This window comes from Ambystoma mexicanum, chromosome 7q (genome assembly GCF_040938575.1).
Source record: "Ambystoma mexicanum isolate Mex_15411 chromosome 7q, UKY_AmexF1_1, whole genome shotgun sequence".
NCBI classification, from domain to species: Eukaryota; Metazoa; Chordata; class Amphibia; order Caudata; family Ambystomatidae; genus Ambystoma; species Ambystoma mexicanum.
The window spans coordinates 675,631,316-675,656,214 of NC_090941.1; the positions used below are offsets into that span (position 1 = coordinate 675,631,316).

The following is a 24,899-nucleotide window of genomic DNA, read 5'->3' on the forward strand; positions in this document are numbered from 1 at the left end:
ACCTTTGTTAATTAAGCAACCCTAGCATACCCTTTTCCATCCTTCTTGAGAGTTACAAGTGTCATGTGGTTCCATTCTCTACTTCTTTGACTATTCATAATCATCACATGCCTATGGAGAGACCCCTTCTTAAACTCCCTGACTCTCCTCTCTCCACCATATTGAATCTCCACCATTAGCAACTACCTCCACCCAACCGCCTGTCAGAACTCGTTGGCTTAAGGTGTGATTCCCTCTTTGTGCTCTTCTTCTGATCTTCATGTCCAATCTTCTCCCTTTTCACCTCCTCCTCCTTAAGTCTTGTTTCAACCTCCCCGACACACCCTTCTGTTTGTCCTCTGCTGTCTCCTTCAACCACCTCCTTAATACACTCCTCCTTAACTCCTCTCCTTCCAACCTTTGCTGTAATACACTTCTTAAAAACCTAATTATTTTCTCCTGTGTTGCTGCTTCCAAGCTTCTCCTGACTCCATTCCTCCCCTTTTCCTTGATCTCCCCTCCGACCCCCTCTTTTTCCTTGCTCATACCTCTTGTCTCGCTCATAATATAATTTCTTTTTGCTTATTGAAATCCCCCCCTTCCTTCTTATTACCATTCTCTGTCTTTCCCTTGATTTCATTTACATCCCTCCATTGTTCCTCTAAACACTGTATTTACTCTCCACCTCCTTGCGCTCTATCACCCCAAACCTCATATTCTGCTCTCTAGCAACCTTACTCCAGCCTCCTTCCCCTTACTCCAACTTTTTTTGCTATTGTCTCGACCCTCCTCCAATGATCCTTCTCTGTTTCCAAAGTCTCACTCTGCATTTCCAAAACTCCCTTCCACTGCTCTGCTGGGAGGTGGCCTTTCTATAGGTCTGAGACTGAATATCCGTAGTCTGATTGGCAGGAATGGTCAAAAGACAGATCTGAGCATGCTCCGTGGAAGCGGGTGCGTGTAGGCCTGTCTTTCTGGAGGAAGGACGTGTAGATGCCAGCCACCATCTTCCGTCCCAGTCCAGAATCCTCACTCTTCTCTTTAGGTCTGCTTCTCATGGCTTCTTCCTCTAAGGAGTCTGATGTGGCAGACCCGGGTAGATGCCAGGTGTGATGCCATGTGTGTGTGCATGCTGATATTTTCTCTTGATGGGTGGCAAGTTTTGAGAGCCTGTCACCTCCCTGTGGTTTGGTGTGATGTTTCGCCCATGGGTTTCACTGTGGGGGGGGGTCGGGGGGGGGGGGTAGGGGGAGGGTTGCATTTTGTGGTACGCCTCTAAGCATTAACTTGGGAACGAATGCAGGTCTTCTGTGTGGCTTGGAAGGAACTCGTATGCTGTGGTCTTCCAGGGCCCAAACCAGTTACTGGGCCTCATTACAACCCGCAAGGGAAGGGAACAACGATGCCGGTAATGGATTACCGGCATCACTTACCACTCCGGATGATCATGACCTGCCAATCCGCTATTAGCGGCACCATAATTAACGGTGCCTCTAATAGTGGCATGGGCGCGGGCACGCGACCCTCCATGTCGGCAATACCGGCATGGCGTAAACAGGAGGACATCACACCACAGGTGCACACAATCAGCACAGGTGGAGGAAATATAGACTGGGCCATTGCAAAAGGAGCACACCCCACTGCTTCCCACACCCAGTCACACACCAAAATGTTTCCCATACTACTAGCAATGCTGGGGCTGGAGGAACAACAACAACAACCCTGGACCGTCTGGACTGGGACACCATCACCACCATTGTGGACATGTCAGCCTGATTGAAACACGCACTGCCATCACACCCCTACTGAAGGTAGTGTCTGTGCTCCACTTCCCGGCCACAGGCAACTACCAGCACACAGTGGGGCACATGCATGGCATATCACAACCATTATTCACACGTACGCTGAACCAAGTGCTTGATGCCCTCCTGAAGCACACAGGCGACCACATTTACTTACCATGAACTGCCCAGGAGATCTCAAACACCAAAGTTGGTTTCCATTCACTGGCCAGCATCCCTGGTTGCATTGGCGCCATCGACTGCACCCAAGTGGAATTGGTGGTCCCACATGCCATGGAGGTAGCGTACCGCAACTGTAAGTTATACCACTCCATCAACGTGCAAATGGTATGTGACTCAAACAAGATCATCGCACATTGTTGTGCCCGATTCCCCGGATCAACCCATGATTCAATGGTCATGCGGAACTCCACGATACCACGCTACAGGAAGCGACATCCAGGGCAGAGATCCTGGCTTCTCGGTGAGTTGCATTTTAGGCTCATGGAAATGCGATGTGGGTAGGTGATTGGGGGGGGAGATGCATACTTCACCTGGCTGAGATGGGGGGGAGAGATGCATACTTCACCTGGCTGAGATGGGGGGAGAGATGCATACTTCACCTGGCTGAGATGGGGGGGAGAGATGCATACTTCACCTGGCTGAGATGGGGCGGTGGGAAAAGATGCATACTTCACCTGGCTGAGATGGGGGAGGGGGGGAGATGCATACTTCACCTGGCTGAGATGGGGGGGGTGAGATGCATACTTAACCTGGCTGAGATGGGGCGGGGGGAAGAGATGCAAACTTCACCTGGCTGAGATGGGGGGGAGAGATGCATACTTCACCTGGCTGAGATGGGGGGGAGAGATGCATACTTCACCTGGCTGAGATGGGGGGAGAGATGCATACTTCACCTGGCTGAGATGGGGGGGAGAGATGCATACTTCACCTGGCTGAGATGGGGGGGGGGGGAGATGCATACTTCACCTGGCTGAGATGGGGGGGGGGAGATGCATTCTTCACCTGGCTGAGATGGGGGGGAAAGATGCATACTTCACCTGGCTGAGATGGGGGAGAGATGCATACTTCACCTGGCTGAGATGGGGGGGGAGAGATGCATACTTAACCTGGCTGAGATGGGGTGGAGGGAAGAGATGCATACTTCACCTGGCTGAGATGTGGGGGAGAGATGCATACTTCACCTGGCTGAGATGGGGGGGAGAGATGCATACTTCACCTGGCTGAGATGGGGGGGATGCATACTTCACCTGGCTGAGATGTGGGGGAGAGATGCATACTTCACCTGGCTGAGATGGGGGGGGGGGATGCATTCTTCACCTGGCTGAGATACTTCACCTGGCTGAGATGGGGGGGGGAGAGATGCATACTTCACCTGGCTGAGATGGAGGGGGGGATGCATACTTCACCTGGCTGAGATGGGGGAGGGGGAGAGATGCTGAGATGGGGGGGATGCATACTTCTTGCAAGAAAAAGTAAGGTAAAAATACCGTACTTAAGACTGGTGCTTCTCAGTTGACCTTAAATAAGGTTGCTCAATCATATAAAGTTCTTGCGTGAAATAATTAAATGTCAAACAAAATATACTTCCAAATGATACAACGTTTTCCAAGAAAAATGTTTAATTCACATTCCTTGGTTTTATATTTCTGATATTACGAGGCAACTCAAAATCCATAGGTCAATTATTCACAATAGTACATATGCCAATGCATTTCGGTCTGAGACCATCTTCAGGGCTGTACTGAAGTGAGTGCAGAATCTGCATAATGTAAACATTAAACATTCATCGCAATACACATAGATATAGATACAATCGAAAATTCAAAATAAAGCAAAACACATACCCCAAATAGATCCAAAAAGATGTTGAACATGTAGGGAAAAAATATAATGATAATAAATTTAGAAATATGTCAACACACGTCATATCTCTAATCAATCATAGTGTTTTAACATCTTTGTATCCCGTGCACTGTACCTGCTAATTGTGAGTTGTCCTCCCCTGTGAAATGCGTTCGTAGAACGTCTCCAATATTCCTGTTAATTATCAGAGGGGTAATAAGTATTACTATTACTATCGCTATATCCAAGAATATGACTATTTGAGCCAGAGAGGTTCTTACCTGCTCACGTATGTTTCGCGCGCAGGACCGATCGCGCTCGCTGTGAAGGCGAAAGTGAACTACGCGCGGCCAATAATGCTTTTAAGGGTAGTCATGGGAACCTAGGCGGGGCGTCGGGCAGCAGCACGTACGCCCGTACGCCTCGGGACCCACCGCCCTACGTAGGCGCAGGGGGGCGGGACTGTTCCCATGGCTACAAGGTGTGTGTATGTGGTGTGTTACTAATGATGAAATTAACTTGTGTGGAATGGGGAGGAGAAAGTCTAAGCAATTAGTGAAACAATACACGTGACTTCATTCTATAACCATGCACCTGTTCTGTAAATGTCAACACATATAAGTATTCAATTAGGTTAGAACCTGGTTATATGGAGTGGATCATGTGACCCATACACGTATTTTTATATATTCATTTGATAATGTGCAATTAGTGCATGTTTATGTAAAATACAGAAAACAAAACAAAAATCCGTCATCAAGCTCAATCACATATTTGCCATGTGTCCTCAGTTGTGTCTAAATATCAGTTCATAACGCTTCTCCATCCGAAGAAACCATGAATCTAACTTTTTTAGAGAAAACACATATAATTAATCTCTTCGTTGATTCCCTTTGGTGTGAGGGAACTTAGTCTGTCTATCCAGAACGTTTCTCGTTGATCAATTCTTTTCTGTAGATCCTCATGTCTTTCTCTTCTTTGGACTCTTTCCAGGACTACAAATTTGATCTGTGCCAGATTGTGTTGTTTACTCTGCCAGTGTCTTGCTACTGCAGAGCTTGCAGTCTTGTTCCTGATGCAAGATCTGTGTTCGTTCCACCTGATCTTTGCTGTACGTTGTGTTTGTCCGACGTAGTATAAACCACAGGGACATTTAATTCCATATATAATTCCTGCCGTGTCACATGTGGCATAGCATTTCAGTTTAATTTTTTCTCCAGTATATGGGTGATTTATGGTTTGTCCTTTCATGATATATCCACAGTTGCTGCAGTTGAGGCATGGAAATGTACCTATGCGGTCTGTGCTTCTCTTCTTTTGTGGGGGTCTAGTATGGACTAATCTATCTTTCAAATTGGAACTTCTCTGGTAAGCAAATGTAGGGGGTTCTTTAAACAGGTGTTCTACCCTCTTGTCGCATGTTACAGTGTTCCAATTCTTCTTTATGATTGACTTAATCCGATTACTTTGGCGTGAATATTTCGATACAAACACCAGTGGAGGACAAATATCTTGTTTGTGTATTTTGGGTTTGAGTAGCTCTTCTCTATCCTGTGAAACCGTGCGTATTTCTGCTGATGTAACTTCCTCTGTTGAATAACCGCGGGCCAGAAATTTCTTACCCATCTCTTTTACAGCTCTTTCGTATTCACTCTGGTTACTCACAATCCTTTTCACTCGAAGCAATTGACTGTAAGGTAAGTTCTTGATCAGACTCGGTTGATGAAAACTTAGTCTGTGTAGCAGACTGTTCCTATCTGTGCTTTTCCGATAGATAGTAGTTTGATATTCTGTTTCTGTGACAGTGATCTCAACGTCTAGAAAGTGAATGGATTCACGTGAATATTCGTATGTGAACTGTATCCGCGGGTCTATGTTATTGATATATCCAAAAAATTCTAATAGTTGTGATTCTGTGCTCTTCCAGATGCCAAAAATATCATCTATGTACCGGATCCAAATGATGAGATCTTGATTCCATAAGTTGTTTGTCAGGACATGATCTGTTTCGAACTTGTGCATGAAGGAATTTGCATATGAAGGGGCCATGGTTGCTCCCATGGCAGTGCCTGCAACCTGTAGGTAAAATTCGTCTTTGAATTGGAAGTATGAATTGTTACTAATGAATTCCAACAGTCCCATGATGAACTCTTTTTGTGCAGCTATTTCTCCTTCCCTCAGGAGCATCCACTCCACCGCTTCTCTGCCCAAGTCATGGGGAATCGATGTATATAAGCTTTTGACGTCTATTGTGAAGCAGATATTGTTGTTGTTGAATGGAACAGTTCTTAGGTATTGTAGGAAATGAGTAGAATCTTTAATATAGGAACTTGTTTTTTGAATCAAAGGTTGTAAAAAATAATCGATGTATTTACCGAGTGGTTCGAGGATGCTGTTAATTCCGGCTACTATAGGTCTTCCCGGAGGTTTCTGTGTATCCTTATGTATCTTCGGAAGAGTATAAAAATGTGGTATTTTTGGATGAGTATTTGTCAGAAATTTCTTTGTATTATGATTTATCCATTCCAATTCTTCTGCTCTTTCCAAAAGTTTGTCCAAATTGCCCCGAATCTCCTCTGTAGGATCTGTGTCTAATAACGCATAGGTGTTGATGTCCCCAAGCTGTCTATAACATTCTTCTTCATAATCGCTGGTATTGAGTAGAACTAAGCCTCCTCCTTTATCAGCAGACCGTATTGTTATCTTGTCGTCTCCATATAAGTTTTTAATGAGTTCTAACTCATGAGGTTTCATGTTCTGATTTCTCGAGTGTCTGAATTTGATTTTCTCAAGGTCTCTTGTGACCTGTTTCTGGAAGATGTCCACCGAGGGGACTGTTATTGGAGGGATAAAGATGCTCTTTCCTCGGAATTCTTTGAAATCTGAATCTTCTATGTCTCTAGGATTCTCTTCTTCTAATTCACTAAAGAAGACTTTCAGTTTCATTTTTCGCACCAATTTATATAGTTCAATCTTAGAATCAAATAGGGTGCTGTCGTATGTAGGCACAAAACTGAGTCCCTTTTGTAATGTTTTGATTTCAGACAGGGTTAGATTTCTGGAGGACAAATTAATCACTATGTTCTCCTCTGTTGTTGTCTCGTATTCGGCTTTTGCCTTCCTTTTCCCCCTTCTTGTTCTCTTCTTCCTGATCCTAAAAAAGGCTCCCTTTCTCTATTTAATGTTTCCGTTGTGCCTGCTGTACTTGATGTTCCTGGTGTAGCTTCTTCTTCTTGATTCTGTGTTTCTCTCTCAGTATCAGTTCCAGAACTAGATGTCTCACTTGTGAAGTTTTGTTTTGGTTGCCTTAGTGGAGGACCATATTTATCCATCCATGTATAAACTTCATCTTTTAGATAATCGTAAGTATCCCGTTTGAATTTTCGGATTTTTTTGGCTTCTAAATCCGTCTTGTACCCAGATAATTTTTTGTTGATATCCTCCAAGATGGAATCTACTTCTTCTCTATTTAGTGTAGCTACTAAAGACTTCTCAAGTTCTAAGATCTCCTCTCCCAGATCTTTCAGGTCTTTGACCAGTTCTTGTATGGTTAATAAAATCAGATCCAAAGAGCATTTATTTAGTATAGCCTCCCATTTCTTTACGAAAGCTTTACTCTCTCTGCATAAGGTGGGCCTTAATTGTAGACGCAGGCCTCTCGGTATTCTTTGACTTTTATGATATCTCCCCAGTGTTATCGCATGTAGTTTACGATTGATCTCCTTTCTTATCAGATATTCTAGTTGTTTTATTTGGCTAGTTGGATCCTGTTTCTTGTTACTTGTTGCACTGAATCCACTGTCGGTAATGAGACCTAGGATTTCGTTCGCCTCTTCGGCTGTGAAGCCTAGCGTATCCGCCCTATTTGTCGTTAAGCCTTCAATGTCCGCAAATGACATTATTTCTTGATGATTATGGTACTGTAGAGAAAGTCCAAAGAAGTTCTTAAAAAGTTGTGTGCCTCCACCTTGGATATGCCTAGACCAAGTTACAGAAATACAATGTGAAGGTGGGCACCACAATGGTTGGGACTTTTTATATAAATAAAGTTCACCCAGAGAAAATGTGTGATGTTTTAACCTGGAGCTACCAGTCTATAAGTGATCCTGTGGCATCCGGATCGCTCTAAATACAATTGCAAGAAAAAGTAAGGTAAAAATACCGTACTTAAGACTGGTGCTTCTCAGTTGACCTTAAATAAGGTTGCTCAATCATATAAAGTTCTTGCGTGAAATAATTAAATGTCAAACAAAATATACTTCCAAATGATACAACGTTTTCCAAGAAAAATGTTTAATTCACATTCCTTGGTTTTATATTTCTGATATTACGAGGCAACTCAAAATCCATAGGTCAATTATTCACAATAGTACATATGCCAATGCATTTCGGTCTGAGACCATCTTCAGGGCTGTACTGAAGTGAGTGCAGAATCTGCATAATGTAAACATTAAACATTCATCGCAATACACATAGATATAGATACAATCGAAAATTCAAAATAAAGCAAAACACATACCCCAAATAGATCCAAAAAGATGTTGAACATGTAGGGAAAAAATATAATGATAATAAATTTAGAAATATGTCAACACACGTCATATCTCTAATCAATCATAGTGTTTTAACATCTTTGTATCCCGTGCACTGTACCTGCTAATTGTGAGTTGTCCTCCCCTGTGAAATGCGTTCGTAGAACGTCTCCAATATTCCTGTTAATTATCAGAGGGGTAATAAGTATTACTATTACTATCGCTATATCCAAGAATATGACTATTTGAGCCAGAGAGGTTCTTACCTGCTCACGTATGTTTCGCGCGCAGGACCGATCGCGCTCGCTGTGAAGGCGAAAGTGAACTACGCGCGGCCAATAATGCTTTTAAGGGTAGTCATGGGAACCTAGGCGGGGCGTCGGGCAGCAGCACGTACGCCCGTACGCCTCGGGACCCACCGCCCTACGTAGGTTTGACATTTAATTATTTCACGCAAGAACTTTATATGATTGAGCAACCTTATTTAAGGTCAACTGAGAAGCACCAGTCTTAAGTACGGTATTTTTACCTTACTTTTTCTTGCAATTGTATTTAGAGCGATCCGGATGCCACAGGATCACTTATAGACTGGTAGCTCCAGGTTAAAACATCACACATTTTCTCTGGGTGAACTTTATTTATATAAAAAGTCCCAACCATTGTGGTGCCCACCTTCACATTGTATTTCGGGGATGCATACTTCACCTGGCTGAGATGGGGGGAGAGATGCATACTTCACCTGGCTGAGATGGGGGGGAGAGATGCATACTTCACCTGGCTGAGATGGGGGAGGGGGAGAGATGCTGAGATGGGGGGATGCATACTTCACCTGGCTGAGATGGGGGGAGAGATGCATACTTCACCTGGCTGAGATGGGGGGGGGGGTGCATACTTCACCTGGCTGAGATACTTCACCTGGCTGAGATGGGGGGGGGGAGACACATACTTCACCTGGCTGAGATGGGGGGGAGAGATGCATACTTCGCCTGGCTGAGATGGGGGAGGGGGAGAGATAGATGCTGAGATGGGGGGATGCATACTTCACCTGGCTGAGATGGGGGGGAGAGATGCATACTTCACCTGGCTGAGATACTTCACCTGGCTGAGATGGGGGGGAGAGATGCATACTTCACCTGGCTGAGATGGGGGAGGGAGAGATGCATACTTCACCTGGCTGAGATGAGGGAGGGGGAGAGATGCTGAGATGGGGGGGATGCATACTTCACCTGGCTGAGATGGGGGGGAGAGATGCATACTTCACATGGCTGAGATGGGGGAGAGATGCATACTTCACCTGGCTGAGATGGGGGTGGAGAGATGCATACTTCACCTGGCTGCGAGCGCCTGAGAGAATGGACCATGCTCATACCCCAAAGCAGGCCAGGCCAGGCCGGACCTGACACCTGACCACATAATGCATGATGTATGCAGCCCTACCATGTGAATGATGCAGTGTCACAACCATTCCATAGCCATCTACATGCGCACTGTAGTCAATCAGACCGTATCCCCCGCAACACAATGCTGCTACAAGCAATTAGTATGGCTAATACTCAGCACCAAATACCATCAACAGAAAGGACCGTCCTCCATTACTGCGTACAAAGGAGTTACATGAGGGTCAAATACATTAACACACCACTACACTGACACAGAGGAGCAACAAAACTCCATGTCACCATTTGTTGTGCATAGTGAGATCATCATGAGGCTGCCATCAACGGTGACGGGATGAAAGCATACAAATGACTGCACATCAGCCAGATCCTGGTAACAACCGGACGAACACAGTGCATGAGCACTCACAAGGAACAGGACCCCCCTGCGCCCACTAGACGATTGCACGCTCACCTGTCCATAAGTGGAATAAACACATAGCAGTCACATCGTGTGTATCTATTCATGCATGGAAATCTGGTTGCAATCAGGAAATAAATGCATGCTATAGTGTCATTGATACAGGTCCCATATGATGTGATGACTTACACATATACATTGTTGCCCACATGCAGGTGATGCAGGCTATCCCCTGAAGAGGTGGCTCCTTACCCAAGTCCGGAACCCACAGAACAGGCACGAGGATGACCATAATCGTGCGCATACACGTACCCGTGTGGTAATTGAGCAGACATTTGGCCTCTTGAATGCACGGTTTCACTGGTTCAGCAGGTCAGGTGGTGCACTCCTGTACCGCCATGAGAAGGTGGCCAAGATCGTCATGGCATGTGTCATGCTACACAATATGTGCATCAGACGAAATGTGCCTATGCCCCCTGACACTGAACTGCAACCACCTGACGATGAGGAGGAGGAGGGTGGAGATGGGGCTGCACTTCAGGGAGGCAGCGGTGCACAGGAGGGACGTGCCATGCGTCAGACTCTGATCAACCAATGTTTCTAGCACACATGGACGGGGAGTGTGACATGGAGGTGGCACTCAGGGCACTCGGTTTGTCAGGAACATGGACACTGTAGACTGTTCACCAATAAATCACACGTACACAATAAGCAATGTCCGCACATGTGAATTATGATTTCCCAACAGGTGTATTAAAGAAATATAATAAAGTGCACAAGCCCTCCACCCCACACACCCTCTTCCCCTGTCCCCCCTCAACTCCCCCACACACCCTCTCCCCCTCAACTCCCCCACACACCCGCTCCCCTCTCCTCCCTCAACTCCCCCACACACCCTCTCCCCCTTCCCCCTCCCCCCTTGACTTCCCCACACATGGTGTGCAGTAGCGTGAAACATTAGTCCACATGGCACCAGTATGCCTGGCTGTACCTACAGCCCTCCCCTCCTCCAGCACCAGGTGGTTGAAATTGCATTCGAAGATGTCCCAGGTTGTTCTGGCAACTGTGGTGGACGCATGGCCTACATTGCTGCAACCATTTCGGAGAGGATGTGCCGCACTGCTGCCAATTCGGCGCAAATGTCCTTCGAGGTGGTCTCGATTGCTGTTTTCAGGGATATAGCACATTCCCTAATGTCATCCCTTGGCCAGCCACATTCCGTTATATGCTGCGTCAACAGCCCTGTGAGCACCTTCTGGCTCCTCTGGATATCCCTGATCCCCTCTTGGCTGGCTGGAACTGGGGTGGATGTGTGAGGGGTTTCCACCATGCTTTGTTCATCATGCACAGTTGGTGTGGGGCTGGCACTTGCAGGCCATGAATCACCAGGTGACAGCCCGTGCATGCTGCTGTTCTGCAAGCTGCATGGGGATAGTTGTGGTGAGTGCAGGGGGCCTGTGGCGGGTGTTGCGCCATGCAGCTGAACATCTGCCTCATTGTCCGATACGGCTGCTGTGGCAGCTGTCTCACCCACTGTGCTGCTGGCAGCCGATGCTGTGCCTTCTGGCACTGCCTCCTGGGTGATGGTGGCTGGTGTGGGTGCTGTTGTGGGGGCCGTAGTGCACATTAGTGCTGTGGCCTCTGGGGTTTTCTTGGGCTTCCGCAGTGGTGCAGGTTGGCCTCTGCCCCTTGAAGTCCAGGGGCAGTGTTCTCCCTCCTCGCCCCTGGCCGCCTTTTGTGGTGTGGCATCTTCCTCCCTGGTGTCCTCGTCACCGCTGTCTGAATGCGTGCCTGTGGGGGACCAATAGAGGGAGAGGGTTAGTGATGGGTCTACAGGCATCGGGCATGCATTGGGGTGGCTGCATTCATATGGAATGGCAGATAATTGACATTGGGGGAGTGACATATGGGTTGCTTGGCTTTTGGGTGGGTGATGCATGGAGGCGTCTGGGTTGAAACACATATGGGGTGCATTATGCATGTGGACAAGATGATGCTGTGCACTGCCTGTAGGCAGTCTTGTACATATGTGTCTGGTGGACCCTGCTCTACATCATTGCACTGTCAGTTCAGGTGGACATCATCGTGGCGGTATTAGCATGGTTTCATTTGGGACACCTACCTGCATCGGCTGATGACGGGTCTCCTCGCTCCATGCCCCCCACTCCCTCAATTGCCTCCGTCCCTATGGTGCTGGCGCATATCTCCTCCCATGGTTGTAACTTGATGGGGGACTCTGCACCTCCGCCTGTCGCCATCCCCAGGTTGCGGTTGGCGGAGAGGATGCTCCGCACGCGTAAACGAAGATCGTCCCAGCGCTTACAGCAATCTTTGGGAGTGCAGGGTGTGGTGCCAACGGCACTTACTTTCAGGGCGACCTCCGCCCATATCTGTTTCTTGCACTGCACTGCAGGGCAGAACATGTCGGAGGAAAACACAACATCGGCATGTTCCTGCAGCGTCTCCGCCGGCATGGTCAACTCCTCTCGGGAGAAGCGCTCCTTGCGCAGGCGATCTGTGTTTTTTTTAACAGCTTTCGGCATGGTGTGATGCAGCAGGTAGTGTTGGAGGTGTGGCAGAGTTCTGGGGGTCAGATGGCTCCTGGTTGTGGTGGACGGCAATGGATTGTGTTTTTAAAGATGGCCGCCGTGCTCTTTCCCGTTCCTGTGCGATGACGCTACTTCCGGTTCCGCTTATTAGCGGTGACCGCTAATAGCGGGTACCGTCACTGCTAATGCCGATGGCTTGGATGCCGGAGGAGCTATTTGACAGAAAGGTGGATTCTGGGAGTCATAGTTTTCAGATTTTGGCCTTTCTGAACCGCTCTGGGTGACTTGGCCTGGGTATACCACTTGTTTCAAAGACCTCAGTTTGACATTTCTAGGTCCACGTGGCTTAACGACGAGGTCATCTTGTCACACATGCAATGCCAGTAAGTTTACAGGAATTTTAGTTTCTCTGATCCTTGTGGCCGTTCTGTCTAGGTCAGAGTTCATTACACTATTGAAGCTTCTCCCCATTTTCATGAAGATTTTGGCTACGTCTGAAAATGGAAATATGTTTTGGATAGCCACGGTAAGATCTTTTATAAAGGGAGATTCAAATATGCATTAAGAATCGTTTCCTTCCAATCCGATATCATTTTGAAGGCTATAAATGGAATTGTAGCCGCAAAAGCACAGCAATGTACCTGACACAAGGTACTCCTGATTCATGGCCTTTTGAACCCTGAGATTTAGAATGAGTGTGCTGCCAATGGATGAAATTGATCGTATTAGACGTAGGGGGGCTATTGCCACGAATTTTCGTAAACATTGTAAAGAAACAAACGTCTTGGAAAGTATTGGAAAATCTGATACATTTAGTAATCAACTGCCCTAGATTACAACCCCTAAAATGTCAGTTGGTTGAAAAATGTTTTGATGACATTGGGTTACCATGCAGGTCTTTTGGCAACGCATTGTATCTGGAAATGAACTACTTTTTTTCACTCCCGTTATGTAGGTTTTTACATGCAAGACATGTAGTTATAAAGTAAGTTGAAGACGATTTAATAATGAGGTTAGGACAGGACCACACACGTTTAATGTGCTTGCCTTAACCCATCGCGTATTTATTGTGTACGTTTATGTATGTTTGTATTTTGTAATCAATTTTTCCTTTTTAACATGTGTAGAAAGTTTAATTGTAAACAAAATCACAATAACATTTTTTAAAAAACTGCAAAATTGGGACACAGTGGGTGTGCCTCCAGACAAACAGCCCTTTGCATAAGTATTGGGACAAGGCCTACATACAGGCCTTGTCAGGGGAGGTAGGGAGCCCACCTCGAACAACCCACTGGAGTGTACAGGCCCCCTCCCCAACTTACCTGTGTTGATGGTAGAATCCCCGCCACAGGAGGACACTGACAGTGAGAAGCCGCAATGGACCGCAGCGTAAACTCTACGGGTCTACGCCCTGTTCAAAAATAGAAGCCTTTTTGAAGCCTACCTAAGCACTCTGCTTAGGCCTCTTCAGCCCGGTAAGCAATTGGACTGGGCAATGAAAAGCAATGTTTTAGTCCATTGGGTGATGTTAATTCGCCATCACTGAGCTAAAACTGAAATAAAAGGGTTGCACATTCCTGTAGAGAGAGTTTCTTTGCTGTAGATGTGTATAAAGCCGACAAAGCAGTTGTTCACTCAATTACATGGTCCACTTTCACTAGACATATTGGTGCTGCTAGCCTAAAAAAACGAAAATGGACAATTCTTGCTCATCCAATTTAAAATGGCCGAAGTCCTTCTGTGATCATATAATATACATTAGTCTTCATGCCACTACTTGCACACTAGCTTATTTTTGAAACATAAGTTATGAAAGCACATACAAAATGTAGCAGATACTCCATTCTAAGTTTTGACCCTTCCCATTAATGAGGCATTCTATAGTTTCCCTCATCGTGCAGAGTGATTTGGCTACAGTTAACTAGATATGATCCTTTCAGTTAACAGTGACCTTGCAATCACCCAGTGGCTCTCATCTTTCACAAACAATGTCAATTGCAGTCTATTGTACCTTCGGTAGCAGCTAATTGATGTCCATTGTTCCTGGTGCCGATTGAAAGATATCAGGTCATTGTCAGTGTATGAGTGATGTGTGCTCCGCTATCTCACATTTTCTAAAATGCCTTCACCACAACAGAATTCTAAAGAAAATACTATTCATTTACGCATTGGGGTGGAAGCCATAAGCAAATGAATGCCTCTGTAAAAGGCAAGAAAAGCAGGAAAACTATTCACAGCCCACAATGGCGGTAGAACAGTACGATTCGAGTAGCCATATGACTCTGTGTCCGATAACCATAGGAACAAATGCAGGAGTACTGTAATGAGTAGTGGCATGACTGCCTACTCAATCCCCACAATACTACAAACCAACAGTGGTCTCAATCATTAAGGTGAAACGGGCACGATCAAGGGATATACCTCCTTTGCCTTTTCTGTTAACTTGGGCCGAGGATTGGCTGCACTCTTAAGAGGAGTGTGAATGTGATAACAGTAGCAACCCAAACGTGCCCAGAAAGACACGTGTACAGGGACGTTATAAATGACTCGCATCATAAACAGCAATAGTACAAGAGTCCAAAATATATAGTTCAATGAAACAAACCAAATTTGCAATTAACTATCTAGAAACACACTAACAAAAACCAGCCCCTGTGGAGAGAAAACAGAAAACACAGAACATATATTAGGTAGCTTTCTGGTTGCTGCAGCAGCTCAGTATAGGCAAGACATTGCAACAATGACACTTCAAAAAGGATATGTCTTTGAAAAAGGTGCAAAGGTGTGGCGTATTAGTCGCAAATGGTCCCACAAGTGTGCCAGGTGGTATAGGCATGCCAAAAGTATCTTAATCTGTTCTTGGGTGGCTCAACCACATCCAACCAGGCTTCTAAGTGCATTTATTTGTGGACCGAACCAGGTTCGAGAGTTGGAAGTCACGTTGATCGAGACGGCATGTTCGCCACTAGTCTGGTTCGAATTGAAGCTAGATGAGGTTAAATGTGGCACCTGAACGGTTCAGTTCGAAGAGTTCACCAGTGCTGGATCAAAGGTCGTGCCAGTTCGATTTGATGGGTACCGCTTGGTTGAGTTGGTGAGTGACAAAATGCTTCCAGAGGTTTGACTCGAGACCCAGGTCATGTCAATTAAAAAGTCTTGATGGTTCGATGTGTTCAAGGATGCGATGGTGCGAAGCCTTCAGCAGTGGCAAGCTGTTGTTTAAGCCAAAGCAGCATTGAGTGCTCCTGGTGTGAACTGGTTCACGGAATGCAAGCAGCGGTTTAAAAAACGATGAGAGTGCCAAAGGCAGCAGAGCAGGTCTTGTGTGGTTGAAAGGCTCCAAACACAGAATGGTTAGATAGGAATCCGGGTGCTGTGAGTTCCAGTCCAGGGGCTCTTGGTCAAGATGGGAGCTTGGTACTCCTCGCTCTCAGGGAAGGGAGCTCGCCTGCACCTGCAGGAGTCCTGCACTTCCAGTGAAGAGCCTGGCTCCAGTGTAGCTGGCAGAGTGGCAGGCCGTGTTCCAAATAGCATTCACCTACAATGTTCCTTGGGGATCATTAGGGAACAGAGCTTTTCTTTGCTTTGGAAATACCTGTCTTCACCTTTGGCAGAGTACTTGGGAATGGACTGCATTCCCAATCGGGTCTAGCAAATTCTTCTGGTCCTGTAGAAAGTCCAAAATGAATCATGGAAGGAGTGGGTGACCTCTTCATTATGAAGGGTAAAGGGCAGAGAAGATTGACAACATCAATCCTAATGTTAGGGGTGCAATGTATGTGGCCAAAAGTATGAGGTTTTTGGGTTAACGGTGCAGAAGCTAAATGTAGCCTCTGCAGGGGCATGGTTTTCTAGCAGCTGTGCGGGCACATACAACCTTTTGGAACCAGCCTGTGCCAGTGGAGTGCATCTGCTGCAGAAGTCAGGGGGGACCGATGCACCTGTGTACATGTGTGCACTATGCTTTTGCCATGGAGCCTTTATGAAAAATGTATGATTAACAGACCACCCTTTATGAGATGGGTTAACCGCATCATTTTATTTAATAGCCCAAGAGTTTTTGATTTGTATCTCACCTTCACCAAATGGCAATCCTTCACAGGTGGTGATTAAAAATAGTATTTAGAAGTGGGTAGGATTGGGATGACCAATGTGCTTTTTGACTGCCTTAATGTTTCAGCGGTTCTAAATTAAAATGGGAGGGTGGCTAAGGCCACCCTGCCGGCTAGTTGTCTTCTAGCACGCATTATTAAGTGTCTGATTGTGTGCAGAAGTCCTCGAGACCTCTGGGAAAGGATAGATGAGGCACTTACGCTTACTTGCTACGAGAACTTTGAGCCAGCCACTCATCCATCCTGCTGTGGAGTCCTCCGCTCACTGCTTCACCAGCAAAGGCCCTCCTTGGAGCAGATGTGACTGGTCACAGCAGTGGCAGGAAGAGGCAATGGAGGCTCTGCACTACTGCTTCTGCTAGATCGATAGCTGGCATGGAATGTCTGGAGAATGCATGGTGGTGCTCACAAACTCACACGAGGGTGCACATCGGCTCTCATACCTCTGCTGCCTGACAATGTGTATGCAGTCTGGTTCACATTCTGGGTTACATGCTATGAACTTTACATAAAGGGTCAGTGTATAGGTGAGGATAACATTGGGGTGTGATTCCATTTGTCAACTTTATGATTTGCTACAGTGCTAGGAACCTGTAAGACACACTTAGCACTCCGAAATAAAGAGAAGACGGGAGACAGCCATATTGAAAGGGTGTCTGCCATCAAATAAATCTGTCCGAATTAGTGCATTGACAAAGTGCTTTAAGTCGCTCAGTATTGCACGCACATCTCCTACAGAAAGTGAGTCTTGCTCCACTCCTCTTCCTCCACAATGGACGAATAATCTACTCAGAGCAATTTATCTAACAACTTAATATCACTCTCAGCTGCTTTAATAGGTGCTTGGCCTCTACTGTCACTGAAACAGCATCTCTGCCGCCCTGGACCTCTTTCTTGCCCTCACTGGCTGACCCTCACTTTCCTATTTTCATTGTCTCAGTCCTTTGCGAGTGCCCTGACAGATTCCAATGTGGATATTCATGGGTTTGCTGGAAAAATGTTTCCCTCAGGTTTGTTATTGTTCGAGAGGGGACTGTATATAATGGAGAATGTGTGTGTACACACACACACACACACACGCACACACCACACCACACACACACACACTTTCTTGTCATAATGCCTCTTTGCCATAGTGCAATGATGCTTGTGTATTTAGCATATGGCCATAATCCTCCTTGTCGTCCCTGGAATCCTCCCCTTGTCACCCTCCTATCCCTGGAATGGCTAGAGTACTTTGTGCCAGCAAATAGATGCCCCATAGGGATCCATTGTAAACACTGCCTGCCATGTGCACAGGGCAGGCAGCGTTTACTTCATTTGCTTCATTCGCCCTATATTTTTGGATGGTGTTATTGGGTGAATGTGTCCATGTTTTAATGGTGTTTTGTGTTCTGGTTGTCTATTATTGTTGTATCTGTCCTTAGACCGTGAATGTTAGTTGTAGGTTGGTGTGAAAAGTGGTACGAAGATGGTAGCAAGGCGATATGTTGTGGTGAGCTAGTGATTTTGTTAATTGTGGGTTTATTTGTTAAGGCAATTCGACATCAATTGCGATTGTTGGTGTATATTTTGAGGCCATTTAATGTAAGGTGTGATGATAGGTGTATATTTTGAGTTTTTATTAATGCCGTGTATATTATTTACACTTGAATCCACCTTTACATGCAGAAACAGGTTTTTTTAAATGTTGCATCTCTCTTACTTGAATGTGTGGTCTGCTGTACCAGTGATTTTGTTAATAATGCCTTAAGTGATGTCATATGTGTGGGATTAGGGGTGGTGCAATGGGGGCCTCATAGTTAAAGTGGTGTAGCTTCAACACGTGCCAAATGTCAGGGGTTTTGCGGCATTAACTCGGCACCGTAACATCACTTCAGCTAATGTTTGTTTCACCAAATTTCAAGGATTTTGTTATACTGCACATATTAATCTTAACTGTACCTTAACTGAAGTTCCCACCCACAATGTGAATGAGATGGGGTTAGTAGGGGACTGTGATAAGGAAGAGTGAGATGGTGATAGTGGTGGAGAGGGAGGAGCAAGAGTGACGTGGTGGTAATGGGGTACTGTGACGAGGAAGAGTGAGTTAGTGGTAGTGGCGTACTGTGATGAGGAAGAGCGGATTGGAGGTAGTAGGGTACTGTGTCTAGGAAGAGTGATGTGGTGGCAGTGGGGGACTGTGACATGGAAGAGTGAGGTTGTGTTAGTGGGCGACTGTAACATGGAAGAGTGATATGGCGGTAGTGGGGGACTGTGACAAGGAAGAGTGAGTTGGTAGTAGTGGGGTACTGTGATGAGGAATGTGGTGGTAGTAGGGGTACTGTGACGAGAAAGAGTGCGTTGGTGGCACTGGGGTACTGTGATGAGGAAGAGTGATGTGGAAGTGGGGTGATGTGATGACGAAGAGTGCTGTGGTACTGTGGTACTGTGACGAGGAAGAGCCAGATGGTGTAGTGGGCAACTGATGAGGAATATTGATATGGTCATAGTGGGGGACTGTGATGAGGAAGAGTGACGTGGTGGTTGTGGGGTACTTTGACAAGGAAGAGTGAATTGATGGTAGTGGGCTACTGTGATGAGGTAGAGCGATGTGGTGGAAATCGGCGACTGAGACGAAGAAGAGTGTGTTGGTGGTAGTGGGGTACTGTGACAAGGAAGAGCGAGGTGGTGGTAGTGGGCGGCTGATGAGGAATAGTGAATGGTCACAGTGGGGGACTGTGACGTGGAAGAGTGAGATGTGGTAGTGGGGGACTGTGACTAGGATGAGTGACATGGTTGTAGTCGGGGGCTGTGAAGAGGAAGAGTGAGTTGGTGGTAGTTGGGTACTGTGACAAGGAAAGGTGATGGTTTTAGTGAGGGACTGTGAACAGGAAAAGTGAGGTGTTGGTAGTGGGGTACTGTGAGGAGGAAGGGTGAGATGGTGGTAGTGGGGGACTGTGACAAGTCATACTATCTGAGCTACTGATGCATGTTGACAATGTATGACACCGAAAACAGTAGAAGGTATTTAATCCACTTTTTTTGCACCTTTCTACAGTGAGCCGGAGGCAATGTGTTACATTGAGACCTCTAACCTTGATGGAGAAACCAATCTTAAAATCCGGCAGGTAAACAATTGTTTTCTGTTTTCATTTGCACTTGTCACATGTAACGATATAGGGAGACCGCACTCAACACAGGAAGTTCCTTCCCCCCATTTAAACAAGACCACAATACACCATTAATTTGGGATTCAACACACCCTATGTAGAACCACGTAGATCCCTCCCCCTGTGCTAACAATGAGCCAAGAAACAGACAGGGGTATAGGCAGAATATATATTTATTTATATTTAAAGTTTAATGAGGTTTGTTTTGTGTTACTTGTCCATCTTTCTTTGTGGCACAAAACACAACTTCAACAATAGACAGGTAAATAGTACTTGAAAGACAATTTAGCATGAAAACAAAGCACAATTTGAACATGAGAACACTTTTTTATGTTATGTTAAAAGCACTTATACAGCACACATACACCACAAGGGCACCAAGAAACTAAACGGCAAATGGCTGAAGCAGCCTGTCTAGAAAAGCAGAGTTTTTAGAGAGCGTCGGAATTGCAGATGGTTCTTTGTTCCGCATTGCTGTGGACAGCTCATTCTGGAGTTTTCTTGCTGCAACCGGTTCGCGTAAATTTCGGGATAATGACCAGATTGGCCGTTTCAGAGCAGAGGGGCCGAGCTGGGATGTACTGCTTGAATTTGTCATGTAAGAACTGGACGCCAAGACAGTAGTATGCACAGTGAACTAGACAGAGGGCCTTAAACGTAACCCTCCCAGCCACCAGGAGAAAATGAAGGGCACAAACAACTGGTCTAATGTGGGCTCCATACGGAGATCCTGTGGCGACTCTTGCTGCCATGTTCTCTAGGCGTTGGAGCCGCTGAACCAGACCATTTGGTTGAGCCAAATAGAGGGCATTGCAATAGTCAATGTGAGTAGTGATCAGAGAGGCAACCACCTGATGGTATAAGGCCACCGGCAAGAAGGGCAGGATCTTGTGAAGAAGCTTTAGTGAGACAAAGCCTATTTTACAGACGGTGCTCACTTGCACTGCCATTGATAACATAGATGAAAATGAGACACCTAGGTTCTTGACTGACGCTATCGCAGCAGGGGATCCCCCAGAGCTGATGGCCAAAATGAAGTCCAAAGAGAGGCCTTATATGGGAAACCCACCACCATCACCTCTGTCTTGTCCCCGTTCAGCTGAATCTATTTGTCGTCCATCCAGCCCTTCACGGTTGACAGGCACTCGCACAGCCTTGACGACACTTCAGATTGGTCAAGAGCTAACCACACCAGAATCTGGGTGTTGTCTGCATAGGCGCAGCATCTGAAGCCATGATAGCTGATGAGAGCTACTAGCGACTGAATATAGATATTAAATAACATGGGGGACAAGGCAGAGCCATGAGGGACACCACAGGATAGAGCGTGAGACACCGAGAGAAGAGGAGGAAGAGAGAGTGAATGACCCCAACCTGATAAAAAGGAGGAGAACGAGACCTAAACGGTTAACGAGATGCCTGCTGTAGCTAGGCGATACAACAGGATGGAGTCATCAACCGTGTCAAAAGCTGTCGATAGGTCTAGCAATATCAAGGCACCTACTCCATCCTGATCTGCCAGCATGGTGAGATCATTCATCACTGATACCAGGATACTCTCGGTTAGCCGCCCTTTTTGAAAACTAGACTGAAATGGATCAAGACCATTCGAGTGTTCAAGAAAAGAGGATAGAAGAGACACCAGAGACTCTAACAGATTCATAAAGTAGACAAGATGTGAGATAGGACGATAGTTAGTCAAAACTGCAGGATTCAGTGAAGGCTTTTTTAAGAATGGAAAAACAATGGCCTTTATAAGCTTTGAGGGAATACTACCCTGCTGAAAAGAACAGTTCACTGTGGTAGTTACACAGGAAGAATTTCTTGCAGGACTGCGACCGGAATAGGGTCTGACAGGGCTGCAGATTTCAATTTGGTAATTGCATTGAGCATGTCCCCTGTGGAGAACTCAGGAAAATCAGATCAAGAGTGCTGTGGCATGGTATTCGCCTTGCTTACGCCTGTACCTGCACACTGAGAGGTTAATATGGATTTGATTGCTAATATCCGTAACCTTGGTAATAAAAATTTCAGCCAGAGAATCACAGTGTCTGAGACTGGCCATCTATGATGCAGTGGCAGCAGCGGAGGTAAATGGTTTAATGCACGAAAACAACTCTTTAGACTGATTTAGAGAAGATAGGACTCTACCTGTAAAGAAGACTTGTTTAGCAAGCTTGGTCGCCCTATTATAGCTGTAGGTAAGATTCTGAAAGCACATTTTCTCCTGCATACCATAATTCCTATGCCACCTCCGCTCCACCTGCCTTATCTCCAGACGGGCTGCTTTCAGCTCTGCCGAGAACCAAGGTGCGGAGGGGCCTTTTAGTGGGTGAGTGAGTTTGAAGGTGGGCAGTTATGTCTGCCACTTGTAGAAGAGTCTGGGTCAAGAAAGGCAGGTCAAGTAAGGGGGCGAGTTACACATTTCGGCAGTCAAGGCTTCCATCCCCTTTTATTCAATTATGGCATAGAATGGCCACATGGCATAGTGTGGGAGGACATAGGGCATTAATGATATGAAAAGATAAAATATGATGATTGGACCAGATCACTGGACTCGGGGGGATTAATTTGTATATTAAGTTCAGCTGTGAAAATGAGGTCCAGAATACCACCATGTGTATGGGTGGACTCTGAGACCAGCTAATTCAGCCCTAAGTCAGCCATAGAATCACAAAACTGAGCAGGACCCTAGGGTAGGGGAATTTTTTGTCTGGTATTTACACATGAGACATGTGGTCTTTGTTTAATTTCCTACACTCTACTTGCAGTTATGGAAATACAGACTTTGACACATGCATGTGGCAAGTAGCACCCTGTTTCCTTTTCACGCAAACATAATCAAAATCATTCTGCTAGCAGGGTCACCTACTCACACTCAGGCAAGCATGTAAATTGTTCAATGGAAATGACACTGGTTTCACTTGACAAAACACTCGTCCTCCCCAGCGAAAAACCTGGCCAGCAGTGATCTGCAACACCCCTCTGTTTGAAGGCCAGTTCTAGGTAGTGGGGACAATTCAGGAATTTCGTTTGCGGCTAAGGGCTGCACTTTCTTTAAATCCAATGTTTAAGGAGGGGAGAACATTGGGAATTTCGTTTGGTGGCAAAAACACCTTTTGTTTAAATACAAGGTTTGGCAATGGAACACACACCTTTTTGTTTTATAGGCAGAGTGTGGGAATAGAACACACACCTTTTTGTTTTGAAGGCATGGTTTGGGACTGTTGACAATTATCAATTTTGTTTTTGTGGCAAGGACACCTTTCATTGAAAGGCAGGGTTTTGGGAAGTTGTATCAGTTGGGCATTTGCTTTTAGGGGCAAGAATCTTTTTGTTTTAGAGGTATGGTTTGGGAATGGTGGAAATTACACATTTTGTTTTTGTGGCCAGGACACCCCAATTAATGTATGTGACCATAACATTACATTATTCCCGCTAAGAGAGAGGGTGACATTTTCAAATTCTTCCAAGTTCCCCCCTGAATCACTCTATTTGGGAGTTAAATTAATATTCAGTCAGATATGATAAGGGTCTACACACTTTGCCCCCACTTACTATTAAGGGAAGAATATCAAGACAAGCAGATCCCCCACACTTAATTTCATTTTGGGCAAGTTACCTACACAGGATTTCTTAGTTTTGTGTACTCGTGGTAGACAGGCTCCTCTTTGGACAGCTCAGGGTTTGGTTACTTCAGTCAGAGATAGTCACCAGCTTTCCTCACTAATCGGACTCTCCTTAAGAATCAGTGCCTAGTCAGCTGTTGGCATCCGCCAGTTTCTCTCTCCCAGGCAAAGTTTAAGGCCTCACCATGTGAAGGTCTCTCCACCCAAGATGGCAGGCAGCTGTCTCAGGATATCCCCAGGCGGATTTAAGGGCAAGTCCTGGAAGATGTTTTCAGCTCTCCCTCAAGGATGTTTTTTTAAGGCCGCTTGTTCTCCATGTCTGATGGCCAAATTCTGCTGTGCTGATCCTTTATTGTATAGAGCAAGTGATTTTTTAATGTATAAGCCCCACCTTCGATTATTGCAATTTGGAGGTGCCAGTTGATTAAAGCTTACTTTATCATTGGAGGATCATTCTCTCTTCCTCCTTCCAAGAGCCCGCCCTTCTCTGTGGATAGGCTAGGGAGTTCTGTGATTGAAGTGAAGTGGAAAGATACACCCCTTCTATCAATTGCATTATTTTTTTTAACATGAATTACGTTTTACCCAGAAAGTCCCTTCATGGCAAATTTGTGTCATTTACCAATAATTGCCATGATATATAGATATTAATATTCCCTTCCTCACAGCGAATCCGTGAAGCTTACTTTCATTTCGTGATTCATGATTGTTCACCCTTTAAACAAAAAGTATAATAGTTATGAATATGAAATGTAATATCCTGATGCCTAATTTAACAAGCCATCAGCTCACCGATTTTCACATCCAGGAAATTTTTGGGGGAGCTAAAAACATATTTTAGGTGGTAACTGAAATTCCCAAAGTCACACATGAATGACGATTATATCCATACCACTGCCTTGAAGTTACCTTTAAGATGACACCGGAAAGAACTTGGTGTGTTTTATGAGGATAGTGAAAATCACAAATATAGTGGTTCTATGGGCAATATAAATGGTACATATTCTCTCATTAATTCCACAACTAGTTTCAGTTCCCATTAGCTCTGTTGAGTTGCATTTCCCTGAAATCACGTGGTACAAAGCTGTGCGTGCATATTGGTTTAGGCCTGCAATACAATGATCAATCTCTCCTTGTGAAGACAAATGCTGGTCTGAAGTACTGAATACTCTGAGACTGCATCTCTCTCTGACCATATGGTCACATTCGTGATACTCAAGAGCCAAACCCTTCTGCCATGCTTCAAAGCACTGGGCTTCCCGAGGGACAGCAGAGCCAAGCAGATCTGGCCATGGGGAAAATAGCAGGGAAGTCTGTCCAGCCACAAGATTTCCATGTTATGATGTTTCCCTGGGCAGCATTTTATTCTTTCAGGGGGTCATCTGAAATTGAAAGGCAGCTGTTCCTTTCATCCTTCACCATAGGCACTTTTTACATCTTAGAATGTTGTCTCTGTTGGTTAATTTTCAGAGTGCACAGCATTTTGCTGTGTGGCAGGTTCA

At 45.6% G+C, this 24,899-nt stretch overlaps 1 protein-coding gene across 3 annotated transcripts in view; it reads left to right on the top strand.

Annotated features, from left to right (window-relative positions):
- Positions 1–24,899, top strand: part of ATP8A2 (ATPase phospholipid transporting 8A2) — a 3,773,191-nt gene that overhangs the window by 1,297,796 nt on the left and 2,450,496 nt on the right. For all 3 annotated transcript variants that reach the window (XR_011284127.1, XM_069639892.1, XM_069639893.1), the window contains exon 8: positions 19,657–19,726. Coding sequence is in view for 2 of the 3 variants with exons in the window: in XM_069639892.1 (XP_069495993.1) it covers positions 19,657–19,726 (70 nt within the window). In the remaining variant the exon portion in view is untranslated. The remainder of the gene's footprint in view (positions 1–19,656; positions 19,727–24,899) is intronic.